This window comes from Chiloscyllium plagiosum, chromosome 31, assembly GCF_004010195.1.
Source record: "Chiloscyllium plagiosum isolate BGI_BamShark_2017 chromosome 31, ASM401019v2, whole genome shotgun sequence".
In the NCBI taxonomy this organism is placed as follows: domain Eukaryota; kingdom Metazoa; phylum Chordata; class Chondrichthyes; order Orectolobiformes; family Hemiscylliidae; genus Chiloscyllium; species Chiloscyllium plagiosum.
Genome location: NC_057740.1, coordinates 26,746 through 40,840, shown reverse-complemented (window position 1 = coordinate 40,840; position 14,095 = coordinate 26,746). Strand labels below are relative to the sequence as shown.

General features: G+C 42.7%; 1 protein-coding gene across 1 annotated transcript in view; it reads left to right on the top strand.

Moving 5' to 3' along the window:
- Nucleotides 1-14,095, top strand: part of plppr3a (phospholipid phosphatase related 3a) — a 129,981-nt gene that overhangs the window by 89,153 nt on the left and 26,733 nt on the right. Inside the window, exons 4-5 of the mRNA XM_043720758.1 lie at nucleotides 576-702; nucleotides 11,947-12,142. Of these exons, the coding sequence (XP_043576693.1) occupies nucleotides 576-702; nucleotides 11,947-12,142 (323 nt within the window). The remainder of the gene's footprint in view (nucleotides 1-575; nucleotides 703-11,946; nucleotides 12,143-14,095) is intronic.

Below are 14,095 nucleotides of genomic sequence, written 5' to 3'. Positions count from 1 at the left end.
TCCTGGGGATTTATCCACCTTTACCTGTTTCAAGACATCCAGCACTTTCTCCTCTGTAATCTGGACATTTTGCAAGATGTCACCATCTATTTCCCTACAGTCTATATCTTCCATATCCTTTTCCACAGTAAATACTGATGCAAAATATTCATTTAGTATCTCCCCCATTTTCTGTGACTCCACACAAAGGCCGCCTTGCTGATCTTTGAGGGGCCCTATTTTCTCCCTAGTTACCCTTTTGTCCTTAATATATTTGTAAAACCCCTTTGGATTCTCCTTAATTCTATTTGCTAAGCTATCTCATGTCCATTTTTTGCCCTCCTGATGTCTCTCTTAAGTAAAAAAAAAGGTGGGTGTGGCTCCACTGGAATTCTGGTCAGCTTTAGACTCTTGCTATTCCTCACTGGATCTAAACCGGAAGCTGCAAAAACTCCTGGGTGAATGACAAGCAGGGGGGAGTTTAAATTGCAATCAGAGATGGGTGCACCATCTCCCAAACCGATTGGAAGATCTGGAGCTTTAGCAGCTTTAACCTTTCATTGGACACCCGCTATGTGTGGTTTGCTTCTTTCCAGATTATGATTGGAGAAGGGATCGTCTATTGTTGTCAATCAAAGCTGAAGAATAAAGGTTCTGAAGGCAGCATTAATGCAGGAGGCTGCAACTTCAACTCCTTCCTCAGGCGGACTGTAAGGTTTGTTGGTAGGTTCAGTAAAACTGTGCACACCATTCGGGAAGTTATTTAATAGGAATGTAAAACATTAGTAGACAAAGGAAGGCCACAGTCCAGCTAATTCACCTTCCACCATCTTGGTAATCACATGGTCTGTGACTATGGGGTTATTTACTCATCATCATGTAGTTAATCTCTGTCTCATGACTAACAGCAAATCCACTGGTGTACAGAATAGGCACTAAGACCAGACCTTGGGTTTAAGTCCCACCTACTCCCGAGGTGTGTAATAACATCTCTGAACAGGTTGGTTAGAAAATACCTAAACACTGGGACTCCCTGCTCTTCCATGCTACCACTTTGAGAAGGAAATAAGGCAAATGAAGTCTCCACCATTAGCCAGTCAAGGAGACTTGAGAGTGAAACAGAATGTAACTGTGAGGTCTGATACTGGATCTCTGCCTGGACACTTGTCGGGGATCACAAGGAACAGTCCAAGCAGTCTCTAGGAACTGCTCCTATATTGCTATGTTCCTCTGAAAATCTCGAAGGAAGATCAAGAAAGCCACTCAGTGTGGTGAAGAGTTTTTGGGAATCATGCACCCACAATCCATGTTAGCAAGGGATCCTCGTTTAGGTTCCATGAGATCCTTGCTGCAATACATGAGGTGGAGAGTGCACCAGTAACTCGCTTCAGGGAATAGTGATGAAGGGAGGTGAATGAGTCAAGAATTATTTATCACTGGGAGGAATGATGAAGCAAAATGGAGAGTGGATTCAGTGGTTATAATGGGTGATGCCTCTGCTGGCAACAGTACCGATGTTAGACGAGTGTCTGTCAGCATTAGAGAGATGATTCCTTTACCTTTGATTTGCAAATATTCAGTCAAAGTGCCTTAAGAAGAACTCTACCCTGCAATAGCACCATTTACCTAGAAAATCTCTTAGTTTACTGTGTTCCTATGTTCTCAATTTGCCCATATAGCTGTGCAAAGTAGGCCAATCCCTAACACCAACCAGCACAGGATATGACTTCAGTGCTGTAAAGCATGGCATTGTGATATGGGTGGTTCCATCCTGTTAGCTCAGAACTCAGTGTGTCAGAGATAATAATCAAATATACCAGCAACAATGTGGAGGTGCTAGTGTTGAACTAGGGCAGACAAAGTCAAAAATCGCACGACACCAGGTTATAGTCCAACAAATTCAAATAAACCTGTCAGACTATAACTCGGTGTCATGGGATTTTTGACCTTATACCTGTAATGACAGACTGATTCACTCAGCCTGTCATATTCACCATGCCTCATGTCCGACAGTGGCTGCATCTTCCTGCGATGGGCAGGAAGCCTTGAAGCCACCTGACATGAGATTCTGTCATTTTAATTCAGGTCCTACCTCCCAGCCCAATACTGAGATAGAAAACAATTTAACCCATTAATTCCATACTCCAACCAAACCCCTGCTTGAGACAGCCAGGAAAAGTAGGTAAAGTAGGCTAGTTCTGCGATTACTGTTCCCTGTAAAAAGCATCACAACCTGATAATCTATCCCAGATCTGGTCAGGAAATCATGACTCCCTCATCCTCTCTAACCTGCTCAATTGGAACAAACTATCTACAATAACCTAATCTTCATCATCTCAATTAAGCTACCACTAAGATAGGCTATTAATAGGGTGGCACGTGTATTGTCACTGCTGACCCTCTTCCAATACCCTGTCCAGAGAAGGAGTTGTTCAATGTAGTACACTACCATCTATCCTACTTTGTGTTTCTTTTGTTTAAGGCTTGTCTAATGATTGATGGTAAAAGAGATATCACCACAGAGTGAGGCACTATTCTTCGATAACAAGATGGTTATTGCATTATAGCTTTAAAAACAACTTCATTACAAATCAGGCATGATTACCAGGACTGCTGGTTGCTGTAGAGAATATTTCCGCACCCTCTAGACTGTGTGTGACATCAACGCCATGGACAAAGTAAATGTAACTTCAACATGACTCTTTCAGAACCATTACTTTATACCATATCAATGAAAATTTAATATCATCCTACTAACTCCCACAGGTAACTGTGCTACGCTTCCTCAAAGCCAGATTTCTGGAAGAGCCCCACTTAAATTTTACAGTTTCTGTCTCAGTTATGTAAATTCTGGCATTACAGTTATCAATACCAGTGTTTCTTTCTCCTTTCTCCCCAGTTGAGGAATTCCTGTGGTGAATGACCAAGTCCATCAATTTCTCACAGTCCTCCTGTCCCATCTTGCCCATCCTACCCTTCCCATATTGGGCTACCTCCCTGCTGACTGCCTTCGAACACTCTCAATATCATGATGTGCCCATCTTAAGTTATACATACATCAGGCACTAATCGGTTTAGTCACAAAGCTACACTGAGCAACACATGGACGTACCAGGCTTCTTAACGAATTATTCCCGGGGGTTAATCTAAAGGTATCGTTCACCACCCGAGCACTCAGCTGGAATTTTCTTTCATATGGTAGAACATAGAACATAACAGTGCATTACAGGCCCTTCAGCCCTCGATGTTGCATCAACCTGGGGAACCAAACTGAAGCCCATCAAACCTAAACTATTCCATTTTCATCCATATTTTAATCCAATGACTATTTAAGTGCTCTTAACGTTGGCGAGTCTACTACTGTTGCAGGCAGGGTATTCCATGCCCCTTACTACACTCTGACCTATATCTATCACCCCTCACCATCTAAGGAAAAAGATTCTCACTGTCCACCCAATCTAATCCTCTGATTATTGACATTAAGTCACTTCTCAATCTTCTTCTCTCTAATGAAAACAGCCTCAAATCCTTCAGCCTTTCCTCAAAAGACCTTCCCTTCATAACAGGCAACATCCCAGTAAATCTCCTCTGAACCCTTTCCAAAGCTTCCACATCCTTCCTATAATGCGGTGACCATAACTGTAAGCAGTACTCCAGGTGCAGCCTTACCAGTGTCTTGTACAGCTGAAGCTTGATCTCGTGGTTCCGAAACTCAACCCTTCTACCAATAAAAGCCAATACACCATATGCCTTCTTAACAACCCTATCAACCTAGGTGGCAAGGGTCTATGTACATGGACACCAAGATCTCTCTGCTCATCTACACTACCAAGAATTTTACCATTAGCCCAGTGCTCTGTATTCCTGTGTATTCACTTCCAAACTGAATCACCTCACACTTTTCCGCATTAAACTCCATTTGCCACCTGTCAGCCCAGCTCTGCAGCTTATCTATGTCCCTCTGTAACCTGCAACATCCTTCGGCACTATCCAAACTCCACCGGCCTTAATGTCATCCCCAAATTTACTAACCCATCCTTCTACGCTCTCATCCAGGGCATTTATAAAAATGACAAACAGCAGTGGACCCAGAACAGATCCTTGTGGTAAACCACTAGTAACTGAACTCCAGGATGAGCATTTCCCATCAACTACCACCCTCTGTCTTCTTTTAGCTAGCCAATTTCTGATCTGATCAATCCTATTTGATTAACCAAGACAGCAGATAATGCTGGAAACACCCTTCGGATCAGAATTAGCAAGAATTACTTCAACCCTAAGTTGACATTTTAGATTTTTCCCACTTTAAATGAATCAGTGTTGATTAAGGATGCCTTCACTATTCTACATTAGAATACTGCAACTGAATATTGTGATTATATCATTGTACTATTTCATTTGCATTTAAGGTGAGTGAGGGAACATTCAAAAGAGATTTGAGAGGGAAGGTTTTTTACATAGTGTTCAGAGTGTAGATCACACTGCTAGGGATGGTGATGGAGGCAGAGATGATAGGAACGTTTAATAAGGGTCTTTCAGATAAGCACATGAAAATGCAAGGAATGGAAGGATATGGACCAATGGCAGGCAGAAGGGATTTAGTTTGGTATAACATTGCGGGTCAAAGGGCCTGTTCCTGTGCTATAACTTACTACGCTCTAATACCTGAATGCTTGAGATTGGTGACTAATAATTTTCAGTTTGGATGTTTAAACCTGTGGGCTTGCCTTGGTTCATGCAGGTTGAGGACCCTTGGTCCATTTTGACCCCTTTTATCCATAACACTCTCATAAGGTGCTTTTCAGATACCGCTAATAATGACTGACCATGATTAGGGTTAACCCTGACCCCCTCTGCCATTTCTGAGGCAGACGAGAGTTAGTTGACATCTTATTCCACATGAATGAGTATATCATTTCGGCTGTCGCTGAGACTGTGGTGCTTTTTGCTGAATGCAACCGAGAGAGGGATCAAAGATGTCCCCTGGTTCTGTTGGATAAGACACTCTTGGGTTCCTGGCCAAACTATACCCTTCAAACACAATCAAATTATCTTGTCATTGTCTCGTTGCTCTTTGTGTCATCTTGCTGAAGGAGACCATTCAACTCATTATGTTGTCCAATCAAGCATCATTACCTGCATTTTTTACATGCCTTTGCATGCTATTCTATACAAATAACCATCCAATGCCCTCATAACTGTGTCAAGTGAACCTGTCTCTACCACATTTCCAGGCAGTGCATTCCATACTCACAATGTAAAAATGATTTTTCTCTCACATCAATCTTTGCTTCTTTTGCAAATCCCTTTAAATCTATTATCCCTCATTCGTCGAGTCATAAAATCATAGAGATATACAGCAGGGGAATAGACCCTTTAGTCCAACTAATCTATGCTAACCAGATATCCTAAACTAACCTTTGGGCGGCACGGTGGCACAGTGGTTAGCACTGCTGCTTCACAGCGCCAGAGACCTGGGTTCAATTCCCACCTCAGGTGACTGACTGTGTGGAGTTTGCACGTTCTCCCCGTGTCTGTGTGGATTTCCTCCGGGTGCTCCGGTTTCCTCCCACAGTCCAAAAGATGTGCAGGTCAGGTGAATTGGCCATGCTAAATTGCCCGTAGTGTACGGGGTAAATGTAGGGGTATGGGTGGGTTGCGCTTCGGCGGGGCGGTGTGGACTTGTTGGGCCGAAGGGCCTGTTTCCACACTGTAAGTAATCTAATCTAATCTAATCTAACCTAGTCCCATTTGCCAGCACTTGGCCCATATCCCTCTAAACCCTTCCTATTCATAGATGCCTTTTAAATGTTGTAATTGCCCCAGCCTCCACCACTTCTTCTGGCAGCTCATTCCTTACATGCACCACCCTCTGAATGAAAGAGTTGCCCCTTAGGTTCCTTTTAAATATTTGCCCTCTCACTCTAACCCTATGCCCTCTAATTCTGAACTCACCCACCCCAGAAGAAAGACGTAGTCTATTTATCCTACCCATGCCCCTCATTATACTTGTTACTTTGCAAACAAGAACAGCTTTCTCTATTTACTCTATCCAGCTCACTCATGACTGTGAAAACCTCTATCTAATCTCTGGTCAGCCATCTTCTCTCCATGGAGAACAGTCCCAACCTCTTCAATCTATCCATTGAACTGAAGTTTCTCATTCCTGCAACCTTTCTTGGAAATCTCTTCTACACTCTCTCCAAACATTCGTAGCTTTCCTATAATGTGGCGCCACAACTGGACACAATACTCCAGCTGAAGTCTAATGTGTAACTTGCACAAGTTCAAGATCACTTCCCTGCTCTTCTATTCTATGCCCCTATCAATAAAGTCAAAGAAAATCAACAGAGACCACACTTCTGAAATGCTTCATCAGATACAAAACTACCTTGGTCCATAGAAGACCGACAGTTAAAGTGGAAGAATGCTTCTCTGACTGAAGATGTGTGACTAGTGAAGTTCCACAGGAATCAGATCAAGATTGTGGGAGCTGTGGATAGTGAGGAGGATTGCCAGGAGATACAGTAGGATATAGATAGGCTGGAGACTTGGGTGGAGAAATAGCAGGGAGAGTTGAATCCAGACAAATGCAAAGTAATGCATTTTGGAAGATCATTTGCAGGAGAGAGGCATACAGTAAATGGCAAACCCTTAGTAGCATCAACATAGGTACACAGATCCACAGTTCTCTGAAAGTGGCAACCCAAGTGAATAAGGTGGTCAAGAAGGCATATAGTATACTTGCCTTCATTGGTCAGGGCATAGAGTATAAAAATTGGCAAAACATGTTATAGCTGTATAGAATCTCAGTCAGGCCACATTTGGAATATTGTGCACACTTTCTGGTCACCACACTATCAGAAGCATGTGGAGGTTTTGGTGAGGGTACAGAAACTGTTTACCAAGGTGTTGCCTGGTTTGGAGGGTGTTTGCTATGAGGTGAGATTGGACAAACTTGGTTTGTATTCATGTGAATGTCAAAGTTGGCCAGTGGGCAGGGGGCGGTGGGGTGTTGCTGATAGGTGCTTACTAAGCTATGAGAGACACGGATAGAATGGATAGTTGGAGGCTTTTTCCCAGGTAGAAATGCCAATTACTGGGGCACATAGCTTTAAGGTAAAAGGGGAAAAGTTTAAAAGAGATCTGACAGACAACGTTTTTACACAGAGGGTGACAAGTGCCTGGAACTTGCTGCCAGAGAAGATGGTGGAAGCAAATTCAAGAGCAACATTTAAGAGGCATCTTAGCAGGTACATGAATAGGCAGGAAATAAAGGATACAGACCACATGGAGGCAAAGGGTTTTCAATTCGGAAAGGCATCATGTGTCAGTGCAGTCCTGATGGCCTGAAAGGCCTGGTCCTGTGTTGTACTGTTTTTTGTAATTGTTTGCTCTTTGATGCAACTTGAATTTGTATAGCGATTTCACAACCCCAGGTCCTCCTCAAGCACTTTCTATCTCACAAAATACTTTTGAAATGTAGGCATTGTAGAAGCAGTCAATTCAGGCATGGTACATTCCCACAAGCAACTAAAAACAATAAGCTAACAAAAAAATTTGGCAGAGAATCTTTCTTTTACAAATGTTCATTGAGAGATATAAATATTGGTAGGAGACAGGGAAGAGCTCTCCTGCTCTTTTTCAAACAGGACCATGGGATCTTCCGCTTCAGTCGAAAAGATTTCACATCTCAGCTGAAAGACAGCAATGTAGCACTCCCTCAGTAATCCACTGTGCAGAGTCGACCTAGAATTCATGGTTAGCCTCTTGGGTGAGATTGAAATCAGAATGTTTTAATTTAAAGGCGAGAATGTTATCATTAGACCATAGCTGATTTCTAACATGTGGTTGCGTTAAACTGATTGAAGAATATTAATTCCATGGCCTCTGAAGAAACTTTTTCTTAATAAAAAGTGAGAACAGAATGAAGTTTCAGCTGAAGTAGAAAATTGAAATGAGCTTTGAAATTTCCAACAGTGGATTTCATTTGGGTTGGTTTTTAGCAGTCAGTCCAATCTCAATGTGGTTCCAGTCTCTGATATAAAAATGTTGTTGTAGGCTTTGATTCTGCATCAATAATTAATTTGAACGCTAACATCTGCTTCCTTGCACTGCACTTCAAAGAAAGTTTTTACTTTTTTGAACTCATCGCCATCTGGGTGTTTCCTCCAGAGACCTCCTGCTACTTAGTTGCTTCTATGAGGACTTCTCCCAGCTGTCAGAAACAGATAAACAGCGTTGAACCTGCAAAAACATTGTTGAAAAAGGTAGCGAGTGCATTGCGCTGCTTCCTGTTTGTTGTTGTAGCTTCGTCTCTCTTCAGTGCCCAGAGTTTAGAACAACAACAGGATTCTCTGGAGGTTGCCAAATCCTGAAGGGAAACACATTCTGACAGGGTTTAATTTACATCTCACCATGATGAGCCTGTAGCTCTCAATTCAGTATTAACTAACCATTCATTTTGTGGGTAATTGCTATGTTGAGCGTGCCACAAGAACACAAGGAGCTACAAGTCAGAGTAATCAATTGCACCCCTTAGGCCTGCCCACCATTCAATAAGATGCTGCGGCTGTTTTCCCTGGAGTATCGGAGGCTGAGGGGTGACCTTATAGGGATTTATAAAATCATGAGAGACATGAATAGGATGAATAGACAAAGTCTTTTCTCTGGAGTGTGGGAGTTCAGAACTAGAGAGCATAGGTTTAAGGTGAGAGGGGAAAGATTTTAAACAGACAACCTTTTCACACAGAGGGTGGTGTGTATGGAATGAGCTGCCAGAGGAAGTGATGGAGGCTAGGACAATTACAACATTTAAAAGGCATCTGGATGGGTATATGAATAGGAAGGGTGTAGAGGGATATGGGCTGGGTGCTGGCAGGTGGGACTAGATGAGTTTAGGATATCTGGTCGGCATGGATGAGTTAGACCAAAGGGTCTGTTTTGGTGATGTATATCTCTGTGACTCTATGACTCTAAGATCATGGGTGATCTAGTTGCAGCCGAAACTCCGAAACATGCTTAACTTTCCCAGTCTGTTGTCTCAACCTCTTCCTCAGACAAATGAACAGAGGAACAGCCCTTCAAGCCTGTTCCACCATTCAATGAGATCGTTGCTTATCTGTGGCCAAACTCCGTACACCTGTCCTTGGTCCATATCCTTCTGTATTTGTGCTTCCCAAAAATAATTTTATGTCAGTTTTAAAATTAATAACTAATCTCACATTCACTGCCATTTGTGAATAGAGCTCTAACCACTGTGTGTAGAAATGCTTCCTAATATCTCTCCTGAATGGTTTGGCACTAATTCCCAGATTATGACCTAGTTCTTGAATCCCCAACAGTGGAAATAGTTTATCTTTATCTACTCTGTCTTTTCCTGTTAATACCCATAGAATCCCCTACAGTGTTGAAACAGGCCATTCAGCCCAGTGAGGCCACACCGAGCCTCTGAAGAGCATCCCACTCAGACCTATCCCCCTACACTATCTCTGTAATGCTGCAATTTCTGTGGCTACCACATATGACTTACAAATCCATGAATACTATGGGTGATTTAGCCTGACTAATCCACCTAGCCTGCACATGTTTGGACACTGGGCATATCCTGACAATTTGAATACCTACTACAAATCAGAGGTGAACTAATTCAACAAAAGCCAAAGAATTCAATCTGTGACTTTCCTGGGTCAACATTGATGTCTTCACTAACAATGAAGCAGGCTGTAATGTTGGACAGTGAGGCCTACTGCATCCTCATCGTCTTGTGCTGAATTTGATCCCCATCTTTTCATGATTATTGCTTCCTCTGTCCCCACCTACAGCAGGCAAAGAATAATGGGTAGGCAGGTGCTTGACCCTTACTGCCTCTGTTCCTATGCCTGCTTGGTGCTGTGTGGCTGCAGTCCCAGGCTAGTGATTGAAATGGTCTTCAATATATCTAAAGGAAGCATGTTCTAAAACTTGAAAAGGCTCAGAAATGATTTACAAGGATGTTGCCAGAGCTTGATGGTTTGAGTTATAGGGAAAGGCTGAATGGGCTGGGGATAGAGAACACAGAAAATAGAACATAGAACATTACAGCGCATTACAGGCCCTTTGGCCCGCAATGTTGCGACGACCTGTGAAACCAACCTGAAGCCCATCCAAACTAAACTATTCCATTTTCATCCGTATGTCTATCCAATGACCATTTAAATGCCCTTAAATTTGGCGAGTATACTACTATTGCAGGCAGGGCATTCCACACGCTTACTATTCTCTGAGTAAAGAAACTATCCTTGACTTCTGTCCAATATCTATTGCCCCTCAGTTTAAGGCTATGTCCCCTCGTGCTGGCAATCACCATTCATGGAGAAAAACTCTCACAGTCCACCCAATCTAACCCTCTGATCATCTTATATGTCTCAATAAAGTCACTGCTCAACCTTCTTCTCTCTAATGAAAACAGTCTCAAGTCCCTCAGCCTCTCCTCATAAGACCTTCCCTCCATACCAGGCAATATCTTCGTAAATCTTCCCTGGGGCAAGTACCCTTTCCAAAGCTTCCACATCCTTCCTATAATGCAGTGATCAGAACTGTACACAATACTCCAAATGCAGCCACACCGGAGTTTTGTACAACTGCAGCATGACCTCATGGTTCTGAAACTCAATCCCTTTACCAATAAAAGCTAAGACACCTATGCTTTCTTAACACCCCTGTCAACCTCAGTGGCAACTTTCAGGGACACCAAGTTGCTCATCTACACTACCAAGAATCTTACCATTAGCTCAGTACTCTGTATTCCTGTTGCTCCTTCCAAAGTGAATCACCTCACACTTTGCCACGTTAAACTCCATTTTCCACCTCTCAGCACAGCTCTGCAGCTTATCTATTGTCACTCTATAACCTGCAACATCCTTCAGCACTATCCACAACCCCACCGACCTTAGTGTTATCCCCAAATTTATTAAATCATCCTTCCACTCCTTCATCCAGATCATTTATAAAAATGACTAACAGCACTGGCCCCAAAACAGATCCTGTGGTACACCACTAGTGACTGAACTCCACAATGAACATCTTCCCTCAATCACCACCCTCTGTCTTCTTTCAGCAAGCCAATTTCTGATCCAAACCACCAAATCGCCCTCAATCCCATGCCTCCATATTTTATGCAATAGCCTTCTCTGGGGAACCTTATCAAATGCTTTACTGAAATCCATAGACACCAAATCACCTGCTTTACTCTCAAACAACTGTTTGGTCACCTTCTCAAAGAATAATTTTCCCTGGAACATTGGAGGCTGAGGGGTGACCTTATAGAGGTTTATAAAATCATGAGAGGCATGGATAAGGTAAATAGACAAGGTCTTTTCCCTGGGGCAGGGGAGTTCTGAATTAGAGGGCATAGGTTTAGGATGAAAGGGGAAAGATATAAAAGGGACCTAAGGGGTAACTCTTTCATGCAGAGGGTAGTGTGTGTATAGAATGAGCTACCAGAGGAATAGGTGGAGGCTGGTACAACTACAACACATAAAAGGCATCTGGATGGGTTTATGAATAGGAAGAGTTTAGAGGGATATGAGCGAAGTGCTGGCAAATGGGACTAGATTAATTTAGGGTATCTGGTCAACATGGATGAGTTGGACAGGAGGGTCTGTTCCCCTGCTGTACATCTCTATGACTCCATACTTCGAGAGGGTCTTCAATAGAAGCCGTTCAGCTGTCAGGCCATGATCTTGCCTGAGGCCTTATGTTTTCATGGCTTTTCTGTATTTTTAATTATGGTAGTTATCCAATCATCCAGCTGTTGAGTCAGATCTCAAGGGCATATTTGGTGAGATCACTCTTGCTGGCAGACAATTATCTTTGACCCATGACTGAATGAAGGAAGCGTCAGGGCAGGCTAAACAATGTTTACTTGTTGAAGGGAGTGTGGTCAAACTTGGTGTCTCTGATCTTCTTTCCCATTTGGCTTTGCAGGCGTGCACGTTTTTGGACTATGTGCCACAGCCCTGGTGACTGACATTATTCAGCTGGCAACTGGCTACCATGCCCCCTTCTTTCTCACCGTGTGCAAGCCCAACTATACGCTTCATGGCATCTCGTGCGATAATAACCCATACATCACAAAGGATATCTGCTCTGGCTCAGACCATCATGCCATCATGTCTGCGAGGTAACCTGGTTATGTTCAGTCGTCAGATTTAGGCACTGCTATTGCCTATCTCATGGAGGTCTTGTGAGTGGTTTCTCTGCTTCTGAAGCAGAGATTCCGTGCTCGCTGAAATCTCATTCTCTGATGATAAAGGAAGATGCATCATGCCATGGTCAAATACGTTGAGTGTGACATTCTACACTTTTCATTGTATTTGAGTACATATGGCAAAAAAATCGAAATCCTGCCAACAACAAACAGTAAAAGTGGGGAACAGCCCAAGTCAACCACATGATAGAAAATATATGGGTGCCTGCATCATCACTATATGTAGCTCTAGAACACGATGTGTATGTAAAGTGCAAGTTACCCACAGCAGTTTGGACGCTGAGGGAACTGTAACACAAACTGCCGACCCTCTTTTTCCTAACAAATTGATGATGGGCCTTCTTTTGTTTAAAAAGACTGGGTGCCTTGACTATATGCTTTTTAGGGCTCTTTCATAGACTGATAGGAAATCGCAGAAAGAGTTCATGCAGCCCATTGTGCACACAGTGATCAACCAAGAGGTGGTCCCCACCCACGAGTGTTGCTGTCAGCGTTTCAAGTAGATATTCAGGTATTTTTAAAATAGCGAACAGTTCCAGCTTTGAGTGTCATTTGGGTTTTAAGTTCCAGTTCCCTACTATCCTCTGCCTCAATTATCCCTTGATTAGAGTTTCCTGGAGCTGACCATTCCCTCTAAAGCAGGGGTGGGCAATTAATTCTTCCAAGGGGCCACATGAGAAACCTGAGTTGTGTTGGAGGGCTGAACCAACAATATGTTAAACATAATTCTGCTCAATTGTAAAAAGTACTAAATTATATAGTTTTGCACTGAAACTTATAATCAAAGAATAAGGATATTCCGTTACAATAACGATATGAAATTGTGGAGTAGGTCAAATATAGAAGAAATAAACAGTAAAAACAATAATTTCAGTATTTCATTTTATTTTTAACATGTTAATCTCACAAACCAATAATGAAAAGTTGTTTCATTATTGCTCAGTATTACAAACAACAAACAACTCTATACAAAAAGCAATAAGTGCTTTTGATGATTTTCAGTTCATTTTACTTGTTTAGTAAGAAAAATCCAGTCTGTTTTGGGCTTGAACAAGTGTGCTAAAATCTGATTGAATGAGCTGAGAGGTGATCATCTGTGATAGAGGATCTGTATTTGGATTTGTTGAACTTCACTGAGAATGTCTGTTCGCATATATAGGTAGATCCAAAGAGGACTCGAATCTTCTGAGCATGCCTCCTCATGTGTGGAAAGTTCTCCTCTTTGAGGGAAGAGTAAAAATCAAGTGAGACTGACCTAAAGTACTCTGCCAGAAGTGTGTCAGACTGCAGGTCAATGAGTTATACCTGAACGTTTATGGGCGGAACGATGGCACAGTGGTTAGCACTGCTGCCTCATACCGCCAGAGACCCGGGTTCAATTCCCGCCTCAGGCAACTGTCTGTGTGGAGTTTGCGCATTCTCCCTGTGTCTGTGTGGGTTTGCTCCAGTTTCCTCCCACAGTGCAAAAATGTGCAGGTGAAGTGAATTGGCTGTGCTAAATTGCCCGTAGTGTTGGGTGAAGTGGTAAATGTAGGGGAATGGGTCTGGGTGGGTTGGTCTTTGGAGGGTCGCTGTGGATTTGTTGGGCCGAAGGGCCTGTTTCCCTGCTGTAAGTAATCTAATCTATCACTAGGTGTATTCTCCACATTGCATGTCAATGGGGAAAAAAATCATGTGCATTTCATTCTGAACTGTTTTAAAGTCTTGAAATCGCCTTGAAAATTCACCATGCAGTGCTTCTAACATAGATGAGTACCTGTGGAGGTGATCAACTGAAGGTGCGGCTTCCTTCAGTGTTGGCAAGTGAAAATTTTGTCCTTCATTTGACTTGAGAGAAGCTGCAACTTTCTCATAAAAGCCTTCACC